The sequence below is a fragment of the Fistularia commersonii genome, chromosome 14 (genome assembly GCF_037954325.1).
Source record: "Fistularia commersonii isolate RoL2024-O1a breed Wild chromosome 14, RoL_Fcom_v1.0, whole genome shotgun sequence".
Lineage (NCBI taxonomy): Eukaryota > Metazoa > Chordata > Actinopteri > Syngnathiformes > Fistulariidae > Fistularia > Fistularia commersonii.
In genome coordinates, this window is record NC_141297.1 from 11,817,233 (window position 1) to 11,839,204 (window position 21,972).

Genomic DNA, 21,972 nt, shown 5'->3' on the forward strand with positions numbered 1-21,972 from the left:
AAATGTTTTATCAATTTGAGCTAACTGATATTGCATTTTCCCCTCTGACTACATGCATACAGCCGTCTGTCAAAACATCTATACTACTGTCAAAAACACTATTTTCTAAACGTGAAAAAAATAGCAATGTCCTATTTTTCCATATTTACAATTAGCCATATATCACATTCAAGCAGGCAGACAAGTTACAATCCTAAATCCATGCCTTCTGCCAGCTTTTGGAATGCAGTATGAAAACGTAAGAATTCGGAAAGAACCCAAGCATGCACAGGGACAGCATGCAGATTTGAGTCCAAAACGGTTTTTCTGTGAGGCAATAATGCTAACCACTAAGCAACGCTAATATATACAGCCGATATATGTGAGTAAATATATATATATACATATATATATATATATATATATATATATATGTATATATATACTGCTCAAAAAAATAAAGGGAACACTTGAACAACACAATGTAACTCCAAGTCAATCACACTTCTGTGAAATCATAGTGTCCACTCAGGAAGCAACACAGATTCATTTCGACTTGTTTTAAAGACATTACATCAAAGTTGGATCAGCCTGGAGTTTGTTTTCACACTTTAATTTTGAGTGTGATTCTTATCCAGACATCCATGGGTTGATACAATTGATTTCCATTGATCATTTTTGTGTGATTTTGTTGTCAGCACATTCAACTGTGTAAAGAGCAAAGTATTTCATAAGAATATTTCATTCATTTAGATCTAGGATGTGTTTTTTAAGTGTTCCATTTATTTTTTTGAGCAGTCTATATATATGTACAATTGTATGTGTGTGTCGACACAGACAGACAGACAGACAGACAGACAGACAGACAGACAGACAGACAGACAGATAGACAGATAGACAGATAGACAGATAGATAGATAGATAGATAGATAGATAGATAGATAGATAGATAGATAGATTACTGGAGTCATATGGATCTGAGCCAGGTTTTAGTGAATTTGAGAGTAAAAGGAGCAGGTTTGAGATATTGTGATAAGGGAACAATTCCAATGATAAGGGAAGGATGAATGATAGAGGTAATTAAAGCAACCAGTGAGGGGAGACATGCTTTAACTAAAACAGTGGAGAAAGGGTCAAGCTGGCAGGTAGACAGTTTGGATTTTACAATGCTTTTTGATATACACCTGTGGCCAAAAGCATTCCAAATAATCAGAATTATGTGTTCCAATCACTGGCCACAGGAGTATAAAATCAATCACCTAGGTATGCAGACTGTTTTTACAAACATTTGCGAAAAAATTAGTCATCCTCAAGGGCTCAGTGAATTCCAGCGTGGAACTGTGATAGGGTGCCACCTGTAGCACAAATCTGGTTGTGAAATTTCCTTGCTCCTAAATATTCCTAAATCAACTGTCAGCTGTATTATAAGAAAATGTAAGTGTTTGGGATTGAAAGCAACTCAGCTACGAAGTTGTAGGCCAAGTTAACTGACGGAATGGGGTCAGCAGATGCTGAGGCGCATTGGTGCGAAGAGGTCACCAACTTTCTCCAGAGTCGATTGCTACAGACCTCCAAACTTCATGTGGCGTTCAGATAAGCTCAAGAAAAGTGCGCAGAGAGCTTCATAGAATGGGTTTCCATGGCCAATCAGCTGCATCCAAGCCACACATCACCAAGTGCAACGCAAAAAAATCCGATGCAGTGGTGTAAAGCACGCTGCCACTAGACTCAAGAGTAGTGGAGACACGTTCTCTGGAGTGACAAATTGCACTTCTCCATCTAGCAATCTGATGGATGAGTCTGGGTTTGGCGGTTGCCAGGAGAACAGTACATGTCTGACTGCATTGTGTCAAGTGTGTAGTTTGGTGAAGGGGGGGATTATAATGCGGGGTTGTCTTTCAGGGGTTGGGATTGGCCCTTTAGTTCCAGTGAAAGTAACTTTGAAACCTTCAGCATACCAAGACATTTTGGACAATTCCATGCTCCCAATTTTGTGGGAACATTTTGGAGTTGATCCCTTCCTTTTCCAACATGAATGTGCACCAGTGCACAAGGCAAGGTCCATAAAAACATGGATGACAGAGTCTGGTGTGGATGAACTTGACTGGCCTGCACAGAGTCCTGACCTCAACCGGAAAGAACACCGTTGGGATGAATTAGAGCGGAGACTGAGAGGCAGGCCCTCTCGTCCAACATCAGTTCGTGACCTCAAAAATGTGCTTCTGGAAGAATGGTCAAAAGTTCCCATTAACACACTCCTGAACCTTGTGGACAGCCTTTCCACGTCATATTGAACCCTATGGATTAGGAATGGGATGTCACTTAGTTTCATATGCGGTAGGTGGGTGAGCGAATATATTGTATCAGTAATGGATAGGAGAGTGAAGTTTGGAAAATACAGATATGGACAGAGTGGGGAACAGGGAGTCAGCTTTAGAAACAGTAGCTGCGTGAGAATCAAGAAGAATCAAGAAGAAAGACATAAGGGAATTACAGAAGTCAGCAGAACGCAAACTGCATGAGAAGGGAGAGAGTCCCGGGACCTGGTAATGTAGTTAAAAAGCGAAAAAAAGATGCTGGGTGTCAGATTCATTGGAGGAGATTAAACCGTTGTAGTACGTGGATAATGAAAAGCAGTCCTTGTAAAATATAGTCTGGTTATTGTACAGCTCCTTGTCTACTGTGAGTCTACTGCTGTCTTATAGAGGCATGCCAGTTGGCGTCCTTCAGCTTTGAGGAAACATAACATAGGTGTAAACCAGGGGTGGGCAAACTTTTTGACTCAGGGGCCGCACTGACTTTTTAAATTTGACAGACGGCCGGGTCACCACAAGATACGATACATATGGAAAAAAAAACGCATTTGTCAACGGTACATATCAGACTCGTCTGACATATGCTTTGAAAATAAGATAAGTTTGGTTTTGAATGCTCTGATGTTTGCTTGCATTTCATGCACAAACCAGTTTTTCCTTTGTTGCTTCATGTCCAGCTCATTCACGTGTATCAGTATGTTCACAGTAAAGGTTAAAACACAAAGCCAATCTTTGTCATTCAGCTCCGGAAAATTCTCAAGTGTTCTCAAGTAGCTCCAAAAATGAAATAATCTCCTGTTTGAGCTCCCACATTCATTGATCCGATCAAGCATGAAGTATGAATTCTGTATCGATCTTTGGCGGGCCGGATTAAAAAGACCAACGGGCCAGATGTGGCCCGTGGGCCGTAGTTTGCCCGCCCCTGGTGTAAACCAAAGTACAGGGCTAAAGAAGGCGACTAATTGGTGTTTCAGTGGTGCAAATGTATTGAGAAAATTGCTGTTGTCATAGTAGTGGGAAACCAGTTCATCAGTGGTCGAGAGGCTGCAGGTCTGAGGAAGGTCATTTTTGACAGATGTTTTAGAAAGTGCCAGATTCAAATTAAATAGTGCATTAGATACTAAGCCTTGATCCAGGGAGCTGTATTGCAGTGTATTCAAAGGAGCGGAAGACTAGGGCAGTCACAGGCAGGACTTTCCACTAATGCAGTGAATCATCACAAGACCCCACCCCGAGCTGTGGGCTTGTAAACAAGTGGACTGGATTCATTCAGTGAAACAAAGTCATTTGGCTGTTGCCATGTTTAAACAGGTGGAGGAGCCTGTGGATAGGAGGTAGGTCTTGATCTAGCCAGACAGCACCAACAGGAGAACCTTTAAGAACATGGCTTGCGTTGTCGTCTGACAATTTAAAACTAAGACACTCATACAATGTCATTCAACAACCGTGAAAGTATATACTCAAAAAGTGTTGACTAGACCCATGACTAGAGTGCACACAACCAGAACCAGAAACTTCTAGATAACTGAACACTGACTAGCAATTAAACAGTACATAAGCAATAACTCTGCAGATTCCCTGTTTTTACTACAGACACAATAAAAATTGATGAATGTCTATGGATTGAAACACGAGTGCCACAGAAAAAAATCCACCACTTCTAAGAGCTTGTTTCTAACCTCATAACTTGGTCTTAGTTGCCAGAAAAAGATGAATTTCTTAAATAATCTTGGTATCTTCAATCTCTCACAACTGAAACTGTGTCTATGAAATGGAAGGTCTCGGGCATTTGAAGCACACATAGCTACCTGCAACACAGCACAATAGAACACGGTTTATTAGAAGATGTTAACAATTGTGAATTGTATGACAGTGAGACCTGTATCCATTGTGACACAGTTATTGACTAGGCGAAGTGTTTTGTCGAGAGATGGGTCTATTGTTGTTCAGTCTGTGGTCAGGTTTACACTTTTCAGTGTGTCCTTCTGTGATTTTTTTTTCCATTCAGTGCTTTTAAAAACATTATTAACAACATGTCTTTAATGGTGACACAACTCAATAGAAGGAGAAATTGTTTCACTGCTAAATAAAAGAAACGTGATCAGAGCAAAGCTTGAGCCCTGCAGCGCTGGCACAATGTTGTTCGGGGAGAAATCTTACAAGGGGCAGATGACACCATATTGAAGGTTTTAAAAATGTATTGTTTTATATTCAATTATATTACTTGACTCAGGAAGAGTTCATTTACTGCTGTCCTTATTTTTCGTTCCCATCATCTTGATACATTAAAATTGCACATGGGGGGGCTTCAGTGATTGAACACATACATGTTTTAATCCAAAGTTTAAATGAAGAAATCAAAAAAAGTATCTAATTTGAGATTGAAATGTCAAATCCATGTTGTAAGCATTTTTGGCTTACAGTTGTTGGCTTTGCTGAAAAGTGCATATGAACCGAGTTCTGACAAATTTATTTCAGTTTACCACATTTTTCAAGAGTATTTTGTAATCTTGCATGCAGATGTGACAAAAAAACCGAATGCCATAATGCCGGTATTTCCACACCACATTGAACTTGTTATCGCTGATTATATTCAGCAGCGAAATACACTGAGCCACTGTAATCACTGCGCCCAGCTGTCTGGTTATGAATGCAGTTTTGGCTACCAACATAAAACTCATTTTCAATACTTTAGCAGTACTTCATCTGTGTGTTATTGCTGGGGCATCCCGGGCCCATATTGAGATCAAAATGAGGGACTGGATGAAGATGGGTGTTATCCAAATCAGGACCTAGTTCTGGGTACACAGTAACAACCATGGCATGGTTTCATGACAAGATGGTCTCAACAGCATTATGTGATTTGTATTTGCTCATTTCCAAGTCTGACTTGGCAAAATAGGCCAATTTGTTGTGAAATAAAGCTACATTATGACTCAGTGTACTAATGTACATTAAAATGGGAATAAGCAGAGTATTGCAAGATTGCACCATGTGGACCAGATATAAAAAAAGGAAAAAAGAAATGGAAAAGAAGAATGTTCCTTTTCTGTGACATTATATATAGCTGTGGTTGAATTCTTTACTCTGGACACTGATCTGGAACCATCAGATGTTTATGCAGACCAGGATCAATATAGCATGGATGCACAATGACATTAATTGAAGTTTTCCCCACCATCTAATCCTTTTTTCATTTGCAGATTTTCTGATCATTATTAAACGATTCCTTTTGCTTTTTCGCAAACGTCTTTTCTCCTAATTTTCAGATTACAGAGCTGACCTTGAAATACATGACTTTTCTGCAGTCTTCTACCCAAGGACCTCATGTGTTCCTTCTTATTCCTGCACAATTAAATATTAATTTTAGGGCTGAAAGTGCTGTACTGGATTGTGCAGAATATATAAACAGTTAAAACATTATTTTCTCCTTTCAGTAGATCTGTGGATAGAGGGGCGATTTTTAAGCTTCACAAACCAAGTTAAGTGTAATCTGAGACTGTGTCAATAAGCATTTCACAGTACCTGATATGAGCACTTTAATCTGGTGTCATCTTAGTTAGCGTAGTGTTATACAGATGTAAGGATATTCAACATATTAAGAGTGAAAGTGATTCACAAGAGTGAGTTTCATCAAGATTATTTTGAAAACGTTTAATAGAATCTAGAATCGTCTAGGTGACATTGCATTATATATAAAATATTTATATAGACTATGACTGAATTGTTAAAGCCCAGACGTCACTGTGTTCGAGTCTTATGAGGCCTAGGAAACCTGAAAGGCCTGCTGTTCAACAGAAGTATACTGCCTCTCAATCTGAGTTGATGCTCTACATCATGTGATCAGTTTACTGAGAACACACGAGCTGAGACTGTTTATGCAGGGCTTTAAGTGCATATGGAAGAAAATGCATCGCAAGTTGTAATTTACCGTGACAGTCTTGATGCGACCGCTGCCTCTGGTGCAGGTCCAGCCGGATCGGTTGAAGAGCAGGCTGCAGACCTCGCCCTCTAGGCAGGGAGTCATCTCACACCACTGACGGCTGCGCACAATTCGTGCTGGTTGGAGAAAGACAACAGGGCAAAGAGCCAAATTAGGCAGAATTTTTCAGACAGAGACTTCAGACTGTCATCATGTCTTTGGAACAAAGAACTCAACTGCCATTTGTATGCTTACTGGCAAGGAAAGCATCTTAATATGTTGATGAATCCACAACCCTGCAGCTTTTAATTAGGCTCTTGTTGAACAACCATATCTGAAATGCCTTTGATAGTAACCTTTACAGACTAGAAGCGAGTCCATAAATTATTCCCTGACTAATAGTGGCTTTCAGTCCAACTGCCTTTTACTTTTGACATTTTACTACAATTAACTTTCCTGGGAAGGTTTTCCCTGGAATAATTTTTCCCATATACATATAAATATACATACATACACACACACACACACACACACACACACACACACACATATATATATTTCTTTACTTTCTCCCACAAATGTCAGTAGAAAAATATAATACTCTGCAGAACCACAGTACTGTATCCTACACTAACTTTATGATGATATGATTTCATTTCTTGCTCCTCAAACAAGAGATTTTTCAAATGGTCTTGTGCTTCTCATTTCTAGACAACATTTGTTGTTATATTGTTAATGGTGCTATTCACAAAAAACGATGCCATCAAATGCACAACTATAAAGTGATGTACATCATGAGGAATATGTCAAACTCAGCATTTGACTAAAAATCATTCCTTTTTAGGTACATTTAGTGTCAGGTTAGGTAATCATTTGCAAACGTAACAGGGATGGCGTGGCTAAGGCGGTTAGAGCAGTCATCCTTTGAATTAAACATTCATAATTTCCCTTCCCACATTACTCCTAGCCTGTTGAAGTGTTGTTGAGCAAGACGCTGAACTCCCAACTGCTTCCCTGGTGCTGCTGATGAACTCCCTTTTGCTTACGGTTCATCCATGATGGGTTAAATGCAGTGGTCAATTTTCCTTAATGTTGTGCTGTATTTATAATAGAACTTTGTCAATAAAGATCTTTGTCTCTGTAGTAGTGGCAAAGACATTCAAAAAAGGTCCCAGGAAGTTTAATTTAGTTTCAGTTATGAGCATGAGTACAGTCATAGAGGAATACCTGTGAAACAGATGAGCCACTTATAGCAGACTATCTATAACCCCACGTCAAAATAATTTTGTCTGATAAGACTTATCATTTTTTTAAATAAAAGGGAACTCTATTTATGTGTGTGGATTCACCAGTCTTTCTCTTTTGTAGATGCATGAATAATAGATTACAAGAGCTACAAACAAGGTTACTTTGAATTTGTGCAGTTTTGTATGTTATTTAGATTTGATATCAGATTATGTCATGTAAGTATCAAAGGCATACATGCAGTGAAATATGCATTTACGATTGTCTGTGGGAAATATGCATGTACGATGATGCATTTCAAGATTAGAGGCTAACTGGTTTTCAATTGCAACACGATTTCAAATAACAACAAGTTCACCTTAAAATTTTCAGTGGTGCGGCTCAAAACCTTCCACACTAATCCTGTATGGTACTAGACAGGTAAAACATAGAACATCCCAGTAGCTTCAGTTTTTGTTTCAATCTCAAAGGGATAGAAACACAACATGCAGTGTTCTATGAGCAAAAGTGTATGAACCTGCAGAGCTCAATATGTTGCACTGGCCGCCCTTCCGGCTGCAAAGAGCGAGCCTCTGCAGCAGACGGAGACAAGTTTGATTTTTTTCACCAGCAACATGTATATATGTGATATTAAAACAGTTATAAAAAAATAAGAAAATATAAAATTGAAGTTTTTCTTTGAGACTGGCCCAAATACTATGCCGAAAGCATGTCTCATCTCTCTCTCAGTTTCCAGCTTTCTTTTCTAATCAAAAACAGGAAGCTTTGTTCTTTTGTTCTTTTTTGTCAATATATAACAATATATTACAATATATATATATATATATATCAATATATTTTTGTCAATATATTACAATTTGAGATGAATCTATAACTACCTGTAGATGGTGAAAAAAAAATTGTCAAGGAAACCTGGCATTTGCTAACCACCTTTATTTATTTATGTTTGAAACTGCAGTCAGTTCTGCTTCTCAGAGGATATTGGTCGGGTCGACCAGTGGAAGTAGGGTTACTGGGACTGAAAATAATTAAGAGTAGTATTTTCATGCTAGCAGACATGAAAAGACAGTAAAGACATAAAGTTTTGCCTGAAACTCAACATGTCACTATAAACTGGTGATGCTCTGATTCTCCCTCTGCAATCTTTCTATATGACATTGAATTAACATTTGGTTGTGGTCGAAGTGATAAGCACTGCTTGTTCTTTATACAGTGCTAAAGAAACGCTGAAAGGTTATCGGCTTCCTGTGAACCTGGCTGAGGCGGCTGCTCCTGCCTACCCAGGATCCCCCCGGGCATCACATTGTGGAACAAGGTAACATGGTCGGCAAATTGAAAGAGAGGAACTACAATTTGTTGAATGTCAAGGAGAACTGAGTGCAGAACAGAAATGTGGTGGGAGAAGGGGAGAGTAAAAGGGTGGAAAGGGAGGCCTTGTGACATTTTACTGCGAGGTATTCCTGGTCCAGCCCTTGTTAACATCCCAAATTGGTCTTTGGAGTGTCACACCTCGACTGCTGTGCTGCAATAAAGATCTGTCATCTTGTGGTATTTATCATACCAGCTGAACAGTACCTCTCATATATTTAACCGTACAAACACACACACACACACACACACACACACACACAATTACCACGCTGTAGATATAAAGCCTTTCTCCCTCTGCAAATAATAGCTATTGTTGACACACTGGAGAAAGCAGTGGTTTTTATGTCTGCCCTCACGTTGCAACTTGGCAGCAGGGAGACACAGCAGAGAAACAAAACCATCAAGAGACCTGTCATCTCACGGAACCCAACAATTTAAAGAAAATAGCGAGGTTTCATTACTGGTGTCTAAGACAAAACTTTTACACTGCCTTCATTCCAGCACAGATTGCTCACTGAGCAGAGGAAATGTAAAATGACCTTCCCTCTGACACAGCAACATGCCATGGTGAATTTTCATTTTCACGGCTTCCCGTCAGATGCAACAAAGCATAGATTTATCAGTCAGTTGCAGATGTAGTTTTGAGTATATTACAGGGTAGGCAAAACTCAATTTCCAGGGCATGGAATAAAAGCTGAGCTGGCAAAGCGGTAGTGCTGACTAACCGTGGAGTGTATCAGGCAGCCCAGAGTCACAGAGGTTAGATAAAATAAATGCATTTTTCAGCGGCCGCAGCATCCAGTGACTGGGTAGCTTGCCCTTGTTCTTTTTTCAATGTCATTCATGACATCGACTTGATATATAACTTGATGAATATCCTGCCACTGTAATCGAGATAACTTCATCAGCAACAATAGCGGGAACATACCTGCATCATTGCAGTTTGTCTTCTGTTACTCTCCATTCATCAAACCAACATGTTGCCGCGTAAAGCAGAAGACATGGTGGAATCACCCACATTTGACTATAAGCAGTCTCCAGAGCAAATTTAAGCTCCTGAGCAAAAGCAGTCTAAAAATATTTGCCTTTGGCAACCTTAAAATGCTGCTGAAATCCTAAATCCTGGTTATTAGATCACTCAGTGAGAGAAATTATAACATGAATAAAAATTAAACATTTTGCAAAATTCTACCTGTGATGGTGGCGGCAGCATAGTTGAAACATCTGCGATGATTAGATAAAAGTCTGTTTGTCTGACACTGAGGTGGCCCTTCCTGTTGCTACCGCTGTCGGAGTCCCACACCGGGACCATGAACGTCAGGCCAGGCTTGTCAGCTGCCTGAGTCCCTGCTGGGGTTCGGCTTCGGACCTCCCCCTAGATCACATGTAAGACCATCTGTCCACCCGGTGCAGAGTGCCAAGCCCTTTCCTGCCCAGCTCAACAGCACTGCCAGACGGGGCTCAGCGCAGGGCAGGAGGCAAAGAAGCATCTCAACTAGATAGACTAATAGTCTGATGAAATTTGGTCTCTACTGATGTATGAGGATACATTAAATTTTTACCAAAAACCACATGGACCTCATTTAAAATATATTAAGATGAGGTATGACAAAAGGAGACAAGTCTCTCAAAAGGAAAAAAAAAAGGATTATGAGGCTTTGAAAAATGCCACCATAAGCACAATAGCCACAAATGACAAATGTTCCTGTTGCCAATAGAGATGTGATGTATTTGTTTGTGATGGTGACATATAGTTAGGCCCAGAAATATTTGGATAGTGACACAGTCTTCTTGATTTTACCTTTGCATGCCACCACATTTGATTTGAAATGAAACAACTACAACAGAATTGAAGTGCAGATTTTAAGGTTTAATTCAAGAGGTTGAACAAAAATACAACTAAACATGTAGGAAATGTATCTATTTTTATACAAACGCTCCTCATTTCATGGGCTCAAAATGAATTGGACAAATAAGCATAAGCCTATGTAGAATGTTCCTTTCAATATTTTGATGAGAATGCTTGACCGGCTAAATTCTAGAACCCATGGGCATCACCAAATGCTGGGTATCCTCCTTTATTCTCCTGCTTTGTCAGGCCTTTACTGCAACTGTCTTCAGTTGTTGCTTGTTCGTGTCTTTCTGCCTTAAGTTTTATCTTGAGCAAGTGAAATGCATGCTTGATTGGGTTGAAATCTGGAGATTGACTCAGCCATTGCAGAATATTCCAATTCTTTGAGTTTAAAAAAACTCCTGGGTTGCTTTTGCAGTATGTTTTGGATCATCGTCCATCTGTATTGTGAAGCGCCGTCCAATCAACTTTGCTGTATTTGACTACATCTGAGCAGAAAGTATATCCCTATACTCTTCAGAATTCATCCGGCTGCTTCTGTCTTTTGTCACATCAACAATAAACACAAGTGACCCAGAGCCATTGGAAACGTTGCATGCCCATGCCATCACACTGCTTCCACCATGTTTTACAGAAGATGTGGTGTGCTTTGGATCATGAGTTGTTCAAATTCTTCTCCAAACTTTCTTCTTCCCATCATTCTGGTACAGGTTGATCTTAGTCTCATCTGTCCAAACAAGGCTATTTCAGAACTGGGCTGGCTTCTTCAGGGTTTTTTTGGCAAAGTAAATTCTGGCCTTTCTATTTTTGAGGCTGATTAATGGATTGCATCTAATGGTTCGTATTTACTCTCATGAAGTCTTCTCTTTGTGGTAGACTTAGATATGGATACACATATTTCTACTTCGTGGAGAGTGTTCATCACTTGAGTGGATGTTGTGAAGGGGTTTTTCTTCACCATGGAAAGGATTCTTTAATCATCTACCACTATTGACTTCCGTGGACGTCTACGCCTTTTTGAGTTCCCAAGCTCACCGGTCCACTCTTTTTTTTTTTCAGAATGTACCAAACTGTTGATTTGGCCACTCCTAACATTTCTGCTATCTCTCTGATGGGTGTCATCTTTTTTCAGCCTCAGGATGGTCTGTTTCATCTCTATTGAGAGCTCCTTTAACAGAATGTTGTGTGTTCACAGCAACAGCTTCCAAATGCAAATGCCACACCTAGAAACAACTCAAGACCCTTTATTTGCTGAAATGATGACAGGCTACAGCAGGAAGAGCCCATGCAGCCTTGTTATTTTTTTTGCAACTGCCCAATAACTTTTGGTCCCTTGAAAAAGAGGTGCCAACATAATAAGAAGCTATAAGTAGCAGTAATTCCTAAACTGTTCATCCAATTTGGATGTGAATACTCTAAAATTAGCTGAGTCTGCACTTTAAGCCCATATCTATGATAAAATTGTATCCTGAATGTTTTCATAAACAGCTAAAATGACAAAACTTGTGTCACTGTCCAAATATTTCTGGGCCTTCAACTGATTGAAGTGCTACCTGTGATTAGTAATTCAAAAAAAAATTAAAACCTCTGAAATGTAAATATCCTCAATTTCCTAGGTATTTTCCTGAGGCTGTATACTTCGGCTGCCTGAGTAGCTAAAGTGTGGCTGCCGACCTGGATATTGTGTTTACAAGAAACCTATGGCCTCAAATCTAGAATAGACTTGGCACCAGACTGACAAACATGTACCAGGCAAAACTATTTCATACTAGGAACAGGAAATATTTTAGTCAGATCTTATAATTGTCCCAAAAACAAAACGAACAAGAAAATAACAGTCAGGAACAGATGATTAAACTCATACCTCTCACTCAAATGAAGTTTGAGAGCTCAGCTGGGTGACGATGCTTACCTTTCATCAGATTATTGATTTATGGTGTAGTTTTTTTCTTTTTCTTTTTTTATTTATTCATCTGACAGTCACTCAATAGTCAAAAAGCAATGAGTTAGACATATACACATTTTCTGGGACCTGAACTGTATAAGAGACCTGCATTTAAACTTGAAGCTGCTGGTTTAGTAGGACTTATGCTTAGCCAATTGTGTCAAAGTCTGACTTGTGAACTCTTTGCTATGAGAAGGCTTGTGTAAATTTCACAAGAGCAATTTACTTTGGGGGAACATTTCAAGGGCAGGATGTGTGGAGGATATATGTCTGCATTGGCATTCATAGATGCCACAAGCAGCTTTCACACTTGCAATTGTCTGAGCTCAAACCAAAGGGACTGCATGTGTGAAAGCAAATGTCAGAATGAGTCGCACAAACATTAAATGGTCTGTAACCTACCACTTCCCTCGTGCACAACCTCTGTTACTGGTGATCAAGTACATCCCATGCTGAAGAAGAACGGCCAATGAAGCTCTACTACAAGGCTAGAAATATAAAAATGAGACTTAAGTCAAAGTCAATACAGTAACATTTGGACATTTTCATACCATCTGCACACCTCCTCCTTTACATTTGAAACAGAGTGCACCTTACTGTATGTTACATATGTGAACTGACCAGAATTTATGCATGAAAGGGGCTCAGATGTTAATGTTTTGTTTTGTGTGACCTTTTGTGGAGCGGAGAAGAAATCCCTCACTTACATATTAAGTGTGTGGCACAGAACTGTACGGTTATGCAGAAACACATTTCACCATCATTTGAGCTTATGAGTTTTCTTGTGGAAATAGTCTAATTGTAGTTGTATTACTCTGAGCACTCGTTCATATGTTGATTTTTAAAACAACGCTATGCATGTAATCCCTTTGGTTTGTGTTTATTGGGCTTCAATTTGTGTTGGTCACATGGTGTTTTGTACGCTCAGACTAAAAACTCAGTGGGATCTTCAAGCTCATGTATGAAGTCAACCTTGTACTTTCCTAACATTTGTAGCCCCCACACCATGCTTTTATAGGAGTAGCACTTCCCAAATCATCACTGGCTGTTATTTGCAATGGAGAGCAGAAAAGAGGGAGATGTAACAGGAAGGTTTCAAGCAGACAAGAGCAACAAGGCGGCACATTAATAATTCATTTTTGATTATCTTATTTCCTTGATTGTGGAAAGCGAAAATTAAAATTTGATTTACCTGACCAAACCAACTAAGCTCCGAACAAAATTAGATATCTAAGCTTTTAAGAGGGCAACAAAATGCGGAATATTTTTTAATAAACCACCAGGCAGATAATAAATAATTCATTCTTGAATCACTCTGTAGGGGTCAGATTTTTATACAAAACTTACTCCTAAAGGTGCAGAGTTTTCACATTTTCTAATCAGAATACTACAACATGAAAAGCAGTTTAAACATGGCGTGAGGGACAACTACCAGTTTTGCATAATTAACTTAGTGTAACTGACTCTTGGAGCAAGCATTGATGGGTTTCTCTTGGGTTTGTGAGATGACAAAAAATTGCTCTCAATATTTTTGCAGTCAGTCTGCAGGAATCTGCATCATTTAGGGTGAAAATGACATGAACATTTCAAACTGAGACATACAGAGTTTTTGTTACTTCTGTGGCTATATTTAGGGCTAGAAAACCTCTTGAGACATTTATATGGACAGAAAAATCCTGCTGTATTGACATTATGCACAAAGCTAGGTTCCCATTTAAATTATTTACTGTCAAATGCATTATACAAGTGGTTGCTGAGTCAAAAATTTTATAATGGCCTCTGTGCTCAGTTAATTATCTTTTTTCTTTTTCTCTCTTTTTTGGAGTTCAACTGTACTGTTTTTGCATACACTCGAGCAAAGCTTATGAGAAAAGAAAGGTTACCCTTTGAGCTGCAGGAAAGGTTTAATTGTGAAACATCTGTGCAAAAAGTGTTGACTTTTATTGATAGCAGCTAAACAGCAATCAAAAGAAATCTATAAAAATAATTAGCAGACAAAAACTGCCAAAGTCTGAGTGCAGCATTATATTTCCTTGACAACTGAAAGTGATAGAGTAAAAATGTAGATTATTCATTAAGACAAAAGGAAGACACAAAGCACTGAGATTGCGTTAAGAGCAAATGAAATGTGAGCGTATCTGCGCGCAGAGAAGCCTCTTACAACAAATAATGCAACATTTATAAAACAGATAGAATTGAGATAAAGGCCTCTGTCTATACAGCCTGGTTCTCTCTACAGCTGAGGTGAAGAGAGGAACAAAACAAATCTTCTGAATGTGTTTTTATGTCTGCATTATGATTCTGATTAAACCTGCCCTTCTGCTTCACCTCTCTTCAGCCTCCCATTACCTACATTTAGTGTCACATCACCTCACTGAGTGTGAATGCAGCCACATGCAGCCAGTCTCCCTACAGACTCTTATCATGGTGGCTATCAAGCTCCATGCAATTACTGTGTGATGTGGTGGCATGGCAACAACGGGCCAAGCAGAGAAAGGGAGAGGGATAGAAAGCTAGCTGAGAAACAGATTAGAATGAGAGCATAGAGACAAGCCAAAAAAATCATATAAAGTCTTCCTGTATATATACTGAAGATTAAACCTACACTGAAGTGACATAAAATTACCACAAAAATTGCAGAAACACCTTAAATGCATTTCTAAGACCTGGATTCAAGCTGTGCAGTTCTAGTGAGTGAAAAAATGTTTTAAGGAATTCATTAAATGTAGGTGAGCCAGTAGACAGGCAAAACAACAGGAATTACAATGATCAGCTAAAATAACATAAATTACAACATGATATTGTGGTGAATCATGAATATTTACAGAGTTTGAGGGGTTTATGTTTATGTTCTGTGTGATTTTGGAGTTGTTGGGAATTTTGTGGGTGCGGTTTGGGGTGCAAGGAATTCTGTTTTTTTTTTTTACCTGAGCAGGAACAGTTAGTTGTATTGCAGGCTTGTGTGGCATGTTTGTGGCCAACAACAGCTATTGCTTATTAAACGGACATTTTACCGTCAACCAGGTGTTTTCCCTGACTAAAACACTACAATATGTTATATATTTCCTTGCAGAAATCCTATATGTATATGGCAATGACTTTGTCGTAAAGCACCTGACTCCATACTTTTGAAAATGTGAAAATCTTCGAGCCACAGTTTACTTTGTATTTTTTTACCAGAGACAGAGAGCGATTGCTACGATCCATGAGCTTATAATGGTGATTATAATAGTGCAGTGGAGTTCCTATAGTCTTTCCTTTGCTGCCATGGGTCAGTCTTAAAGGTCACCAACAAACACCAAACAAGATATAGCAGGTTTGATCAGTATGATCAGTGAGTCAGAGCAAGCAAAGCTAGTAAGCTAATGCACAAATCTAAATTCCTTTTTTTGGAGAAACTGCTAAAACTAAATGCAGTTGATGCACCTATCTAATGTTACACTAAATTCCACATCATCTATGTTAAAGGAGATGAAAATTGGAAAATTTGGGAAACCTTTGGCTTTTGTGAGAGAATTTTACAATCCCACCACCATCCCAAACAATATACTGCTGATTATAATGCAACACTTTAGGAGTGTTGAATTGTGTAATTTCTTTGAAATGTATCAATAGAGGTATAGCACATCTCTAAAAACAGATACTGGCAGATCTATTGTATCATCAACGGATCATTTTATTTAGAACGCTGGAAAGGTGAGCTTGACACACCAGTTGGGGGCAGAGAAAATCTGAATATAGTGCAAACTGTGTTACTCATAATAGTGGATGAATAGGACACCATAAAGGATTGTACATTGTAAAAATACTTACATAAAATATGTAATATGATTGCTTTACATACATTGCAGTACTTTCAAAGATGTTTAAACCCTCTTCCTTTGTAACTCGTGAAAAATCCGGTCCATTGAACATTGATACATACATGGAGACTATTTACTCATCTTGTTTTAATCTCCAAGATCATGGAGGAAAGAATTCTATGCCTCCATTTTTAGAGGTCCTGCATCCATCTATCAATACAGTTGTCTCAGGTCAAACTGTATGTGGATGCCTGTACAGACACGTTACCAGACGCCTGTGGATGCTATTTTCAGTCAGGGTGCCAGACATGGCAGCTCTTCAGAGGGACAAATTCTTTTGTCTTTGGGGCTCCTGGAGTAGCAAGAAATTACTACAGCTTGAGCCAAAATATCTTGTCATTGGAATTTCTGGTTTTATGTGAAAGAAGGTATGAAAAGGCTTTAACTAATTACTCAGTACAGTCAGTATCATCTTGACCACTCCGAAACTGTGGCAGTCCCATCAAACTGAGATGTCTCCCTTTACAGGCGGGTACCGGGTTTAATGTACAGGGCAATATCACCAAGTTTTCATGTTCACTATTGTATACAAATGTTTTTGAAATTCTCATGATTTTATATTACATTTATCTGCAAAGAATAGCCAATGCAAACTAACCCTGATCATATATTTCATTGCTTCTACAGATCTGTTCAAGATATGATTTCAGGGGTGTGCAGCAATTTACCCGAAACAAAAAACAAAAACTGCATTAAAACACATTTTACTTAAGTTAAATTGGCAGAGTGAACAGGAATCAAAAAAACACACCAAGTATTTTTCCTTTATATACACTTGACAGTCACTTAGTGATGTTTCACTTTCATCAAAGGTCACTTTCCTATCAAGACACATCTCAAAAACGCAGTCATCCACTCCTACCGCTGATGTGAGAGGTATATTAAATAGACCCAGAGGACAGAAAGACCTTGCTATATGATCAACTCGATGAAAAAAAAAAAATCTGAATATTCCAAAGCCTTGGTGAATAAATGAATAAGCATTCAAATCAAAAGCAAATGTATCTGAACACATGTTGACCCAAAGGTCAGAGAAGATATTGAACCAGCGGTAGCACTAAGCTCATCACATTCTCATGTAATATGCAGCAATTCTACTTTAAAGGCTTGTGATGATGGATGCCATTTCAGCTGTCTGCAGGAAGCATTTAAATGAACCTGCGAGCAACAGGTTCCATTTTTAATGCACTGGGTATTAACAGAGTATAGGGTGTGGTGCAGCGGGAAGCCAGTAATAATCAATTTCCTGCTGCTGTAATCGTAGTTCTCTCTTAGTTAATTAGCATGTGTTGAGTGTTGCAGGGAGAGGCGTCTGCTGAGAGACAGTTGTGGTTAAAAGCAGTGTGGAAAAAGTGACAACTGTCGCACTGTGTCTTGTGTCATGGCTATTAGAGTACGGCCCCTGCGCGTCACTGAATGGTGGTGCAAAAGCTACTGATACATTTGTTTTCACAGTATTACAAGATCCAACCAATAGTGTAACCAGCAAAACATTGAGTATTTCATCCTTTCTATAATTCCTCTCTACAATATAATAACCCAGGGAAGGCCTATAGATATGAGGTCTAATTACAAAGAGAATGCAACCTTTTTCACAAGTTTTATAAGTAGTTTTTATATGGTGTGACTCCTTAAGACCGTGGAGGGTGGTTAAGTTTAACAAGATACACAATGAGGACAATGAAAAAGGCACAGAGTAATTTGCTGATGTCACACTGGCCGATGCAGACGGCCCATCACACAGTCTACCCGTCTAGGAGTCATCAAAAAGGGAGAACACAAAGTGATTATCGATCGTCTGGTTAAACAACCACAATACAGCGGTAGTCCCTTGAATGAACAAACTGCGTGTATCTAGTTTAAGCTCAGTTCCTTTTCTTTATATTTTTTTCTTCCCTTCCCATTTTTCACACACTGTTGGCAGCAGGCCAGGCCAAGGTCACTGAATGTTACTGTCACTAACAGAACATCAAGAATGAAAGATACTTATTCATTCATTCATTGACATTGACTGAAGCTAGGGGATGGACTGCTGTCCAGGAAATGCCTAGGATTGGAGGAGAAGTCCAGGGCAGTAAAAAGTGGCTTCCAAATCGGGTAGCAGTCTGACTTCATTTTAATTTAATTTTGTAGCCTGATAGTAGTAATAATACCCTTTATTCAGGCTTTAAGCGGACTCCACCGTTCCATTGTGGATTTGAAAGAGCTTTCAAATGTAAAGATTCAAAAGGATTCACTTATTGATATCACAGAAACAAGTTTTTTTTTTTTGGCCACATCACAAAATCCTGAGGAACTTTTTTAGGATTTTGTTCAGTCCATAGCTTTAAGAATGTGATATGATCAAAACCTGCAAATTTCAAGCTCTGATAATCTTTCTTTCTCAGGTGTTTGCCCGCCATCTGTCATTTGCCTTCTTCGTTTATATGTTGAATTTACAACTTGTCCCCTACCAGGGTCCAGATAATAAAATACATGTTAAGTTTCTTGTTTAGTGTTCCCATCAAAATAGCTTATCGCCATGGTTTGTTGGATCAAAAGTGTGCTTAGTATCAGTCACAATAGCAAGGGCATCCTTAATATCATGACAGCTTTTGTTTAAATTCCAAATTGTCCTAAAACAGAAAAAAATCATTAAGAGAAAAAAATGAATATGAGAGATATCTTTCACAATTGTATTTCAAACAATAAAATCAAATTATGTGTCTATGTTGCTGAGATATGCCACCACAGGGGTACTAATGCTTTTCACACACTAAAATCATGACTCTGCATGACTAGTTGTACATTTAATTCATAGTTTCAATAAGATGACTTAAAGGTTTGTGATGTAAAACCAAGCTAATGATTACCTTTGCAAATGCCTGTGTGACTAAGTAGGTTGTGATTAATTTGTAAGCGCATCGTTCTGTTGTTACATTACCAGCGATTTACATGGCTCCCTGGACTTACTAAGACTTCTCTGATGTGTGGTTTAACTGAATTGAAAGAATACCCTCGAGTGTTTTATTGCAGCATAGTTACTTGTGAGAAAAATGATATCATTTTGTTATTTTTTTCAGAATAAGCAACCATTTGGAGCCTTAACAGTTGGAAAAAAAACACACCATACTTTAAAGTAGCTTTGTTTCTATATAAGAAAGAGCAGCAATTTCAGATTTTTGCCTATTCCTCATTCATCATAACTAGGGTTTGGTTTGAGACCTGATGCTTCTCTAGCAAGCCTGGCCGTGTCCAGAGGCAAAAGAAAAGTCTGCTAGCAAACATATTGAAGGTTACCAACAAAGGACCAAATTTAGACCCGATATTGAAATCAAATCAGAAACATGATGCTGCATTTTTTTCGTTTCCACACATGGACATTTAATAGGCTCTCATTGGTCTAAACTAAATTGTATATATGGCTTTAAAAGCAGAGCTGCTGTAAGCATAGCATGTCATCAAATCTTTTTCTTCTGGAATTGCGGTGGGTCATGGCTAGCACTGCTTTTCTAGACATCTATTTATTGTATTTTAATCCCGAGGTATATTTTCTCATTCTGTAAATGCTGTCGCCGATTAAAGCAAATGAGCAAACTCCAATCTGTAAATTTTCTAATTTGCAAATGTATATATGTCAGGGTTGGGCTCACGGCAGAAGTGCACTTGATTGCCGTGCGTTGAGAGCGCATGGCTGGCCCACATAACTGGCAATCAGCGAGGGCTTAAAAGCCAGAGCTTTGGTCTCAATGATTGCCGGGTCCTTCACTCCCTTTCCTCTTTCTGCCTCCCGCATCATCTATTCGCTCCTTTTCCTTCCTCTTCCTTCTTTCCTTCTTCGGTGTATGACAGCATCCTTCGTCTGACCACCCATTCCCGACCGGGCCTTTCTCATTATGAGTTTGGATGTCAGAGATCTATCCACGACGACACCACAACCTAGTCGTTCACCGGCCAACCGGCAACCTGCTTCGTAACTGTCTGGACACATAAACTTGTTTTCCGAACTTATTTGTTTTGGTACAGAGTCTTGTGTCTGTGTGTGGGTACATCAACCTCCATCCACTTAACAATATGTACATTTTTAATTTTTTTCTTATCAAAAAACTGCTGAGGCCACTTGGTCTCTTGACTTGACTTCAGATAATATAACCAAAGTCTGCAGCATTTGCTACCAAAGGGACCAGAAAGGTCAAAGTACTTACCATCCACACAGGCTGGCCTTGCCCTGGTGGTGCCAGCGATCTGGCCTCTCCGGCAGGCGCAGCGGGCTGTCTGCCTGGCAATGGTCCGCCTGGGAATGCTGCTGTCTCTGTTGAGCATCACTATCTCACAGGTTCCCACTGCCAATTGTCCTGCCAGATACAGCAACAAGGAACAAAGTACACTACATTAGGATAATGACACAATAATGAACAGTTAGACAACTGGTGTTCTAGACACAAACAGCAGCACGGTTAAATAGACTGACTTAAATCTCAAAACAGAAAACTGAGTATTCTTGTTGTCACGTGGAAGGGGGAATCCATTCCTCCTTGGTTCTAAAAATCCTGATTGTACATTACTATTTCTAGATGCAAAGCATGGTCAAGAAAAAAAATAGTTTTTGGCAATTATTTGCCTTATTTCACATTCGATCTTTTCCCTCATCAGCAAAGAAATTAAAAAAAAAGCCAATAATTACCTGAAAGTCACCAATAAATTATTCTAAAATTAGGATGACGGAGAAACACTTTAAAGAAAATTAATGGAAAAAAAAAATTGCAACTTAAATGCAAGTTGTGTCATTTTTTGTGATTTTAAATATTGGCAAAAGTGAACTCAACATCTGCTTGTCCCTGGAGGAGTCATTTTTTTCTATTTTCATATTTTTCGTATCAAACTTCAGAGATAGTATATGATAATATCGAACACAAGTTTGCAAAAATATCATGCAATTAAGTTTTATTTCTGCCTTTGTGCCAAGTTTCAACCTGGATGAAATAACATTGTATTTGAGAGCTACAGGTATAAAATCTTTTATTTTTGGTTGATGTGGGTCAGTGTGTTGAGTGAATTTCAGAGCAGTTCAAATTACTCTACTGAGATTGTTTGCACCAGAAGAACAAGTGTCTTTCATTTATTCAGGGTGAAGAGGTGAACTTCTTGCTTGGGGACTCCGCTATAGCTCACGCGCTGCTCTGAAGATCATTTTCCTTGGCGCGATGATGAGTCAGATTGAAATTTTCCCAATAGCCGGAGGGAAATTCAAGAAGAGCAGTAACATTGATGTTTCTGGTGTTTTGATTTATTAAATGTACGTTTTTCTGTTGCTGTCACTTAACGTTAAATGTTCGAGGGAGTCAGCCGTTTTGTTGGAGAAATTATTTGGGATCCTGAGGGGACATATTTAAGTGTCCTTTATGTATGCTTTTCAAATCTGTTATTGGGAATTATTGCTTGTTAATGTTCTTGTTTTTTTTTTTTTTTACATAAACAAGGTTCAATCACATTCAGTTGGT

At 38.9% G+C, this 21,972-nt stretch overlaps 1 protein-coding gene across 4 annotated transcripts in view; it reads right to left on the bottom strand.

Annotated features, from left to right (window-relative positions):
- Nucleotides 1–21,972, bottom strand: part of tafa5l (TAFA chemokine like family member 5, like) — a 51,481-nt gene that overhangs the window by 14,316 nt on the left and 15,193 nt on the right. For all 4 annotated transcript variants that reach the window (XM_086160039.1, XM_086160041.1, XM_086160038.1 and 1 more), the window contains 2 exons: nucleotides 20,677–20,826; nucleotides 6,226–6,353 (listed from right to left, as the gene is read on the bottom strand). In XM_086160039.1, the coding sequence (XP_086016165.1) occupies nucleotides 6,226–6,353; nucleotides 20,677–20,826 (278 nt within the window). The remainder of the gene's footprint in view (nucleotides 1–6,225; nucleotides 6,354–20,676; nucleotides 20,827–21,972) is intronic.